At 49.5% G+C, this 1583-nt stretch overlaps 1 protein-coding gene across 1 annotated transcript; it reads left to right on the top strand.

The window, feature by feature from the left end:
• Positions 1-302: 302 nt before the first annotated feature.
• LOC134383027 (GTP-binding protein Di-Ras3-like) lies at positions 303-989 on the top strand. The gene has a single exon (XM_063103687.1). The coding sequence runs from the start codon at positions 303-305 to the stop codon at positions 987-989; it is 687 nt and encodes a 228-aa protein (XP_062959757.1).
• Positions 990-1583: the final 594 nt, after the last annotated feature.

Below are 1583 nucleotides of genomic sequence, written 5' to 3'. Positions count from 1 at the left end.
GCACAAAGCAAACCTTCGGGTCTGCTCTGTAGCCCCTGCCGGTGCCTGCACCTAGTCCACCTCGGGACCCCATCCTGAAAATGCATGTGCCCTCCCTAACAGGCTACTCCACGTGCCTGGAAATGTCCATCCTGGTGTGTGGACGCCCCTTAGCATCACAGGGGACCAGCTGCCAGGCAGACACTCTGACAAGGTTGCAGGTTCCAACTCTCATCTCTCCTGTCTCTTCCTTCCTAGGCATCTCCTACTGCCGGCTGAGTCCGGGAGAAGTTGGGCAGGAGTCTCCCCTCCGATTCCCCAAAATGGGCAACGCTTCCCTTGGCTTCAAGGAAAGGTTGATGCAGCGGCTGCGACCCCTGCCCACCCTGTTTGTTTTCCGTACCTTCATGCCCCACAGGAGGAGCAAAGATTTTCGCGTGGTGGTGCTCGGCCCGGCCGGCGTGGGCAAGAGTGCGCTGGTGCAGAGGTGGGTGCGCGGCACTTTCCGAGACAACTACCTGCCCACCATTGAAGATACCTATCGCCAGGTGCAGGGCTGCAACCACGCCAGGGATGCCCTGCACATCACCGACACCACTGGCGGCCACCGCTACCCAGATCTGCAGCGCCTTGCCATTTCCAGGGGCCATGCCTTCGTCCTGGTCTACTCCGTCACCAAGAAGGAAACCCTGGAGCAGCTGAAGCCCTTCTATGAGCTGATCCGCGAGATCAAAGGCAGCAATCTGCATAAGTTCCCTATCGTGCTGGTGGGCAACAAGAGAGATGACAGGTTCCACAGGGAGCTGACCCTCAGAGATGGTGCTGCCCGTGCGCTCGAGTGGAATTGCGCTTTCCTGGAGACGTCGGCCAAGGTGGATGTCAACGTGGAAGAGCTGTTCCACGTGTTGCTGAACCAGGAGAAGCCTGACACCTGCCCCCAGGGTCCTCAGAACAAGTCCCAGAAGCCCAAGGACACCAAGAAGCTGCTTGGCAACTGCGTCATCATGTAAGCGCAGGGTGGTAAAAGCCGACGGTATCCTGTAGCGTGCAGAAAACACAGAGCAATCCCAGTCCTTCTGTCACCTGTACTGACTGATAATTGTGCTGTGAATTGGACTATAACATCTAGATGTCCATAAATGTACCTTGTATGTTAACTTTTATTTCTCTCAGGCAAGAGAATTCAGATTGTTAAAGCTTTAGCATTTGTAGAAAAGAGGAAAAAAGGAGCATGATGCATTTAAAATAAGACCGTTAACATAAATTTAGAAAGAGAAACTTTTTAGAAAGAATAAAATACAAAAATATGTTGAAAGATGCTACAGCCCTCTTGTAACCCTAGTATTGTGTATTAATTGTAAACATGTCAATTTTTGTAAATGTCTTGTCATATCTTCCCACTGTGTGTTTATTGTTAAAAAATGTGTTTCACAACAGCTTTCAAATATTGCTATGAGATCGGTGTACTAAAGAAAACTTAAAAAATAAATATTGTATAGCTTATCACTGGTTTGGGGACAGAAAATTATGAAAGTGGAACTTGCTCACAAAGATGTGGTAGCTGTTCCTAAGTCATTAAAAAATGTTTGGGTATTCCACAGAGT

Source organism: Cynocephalus volans, chromosome 8 (genome assembly GCF_027409185.1).
Source record: "Cynocephalus volans isolate mCynVol1 chromosome 8, mCynVol1.pri, whole genome shotgun sequence".
NCBI classification, from domain to species: Eukaryota; Metazoa; Chordata; class Mammalia; order Dermoptera; family Cynocephalidae; genus Cynocephalus; species Cynocephalus volans.
The sequence above is the reverse complement of the archived record's forward strand: the minus strand, read 5'-3'. Positions and strand labels throughout refer to the sequence as shown.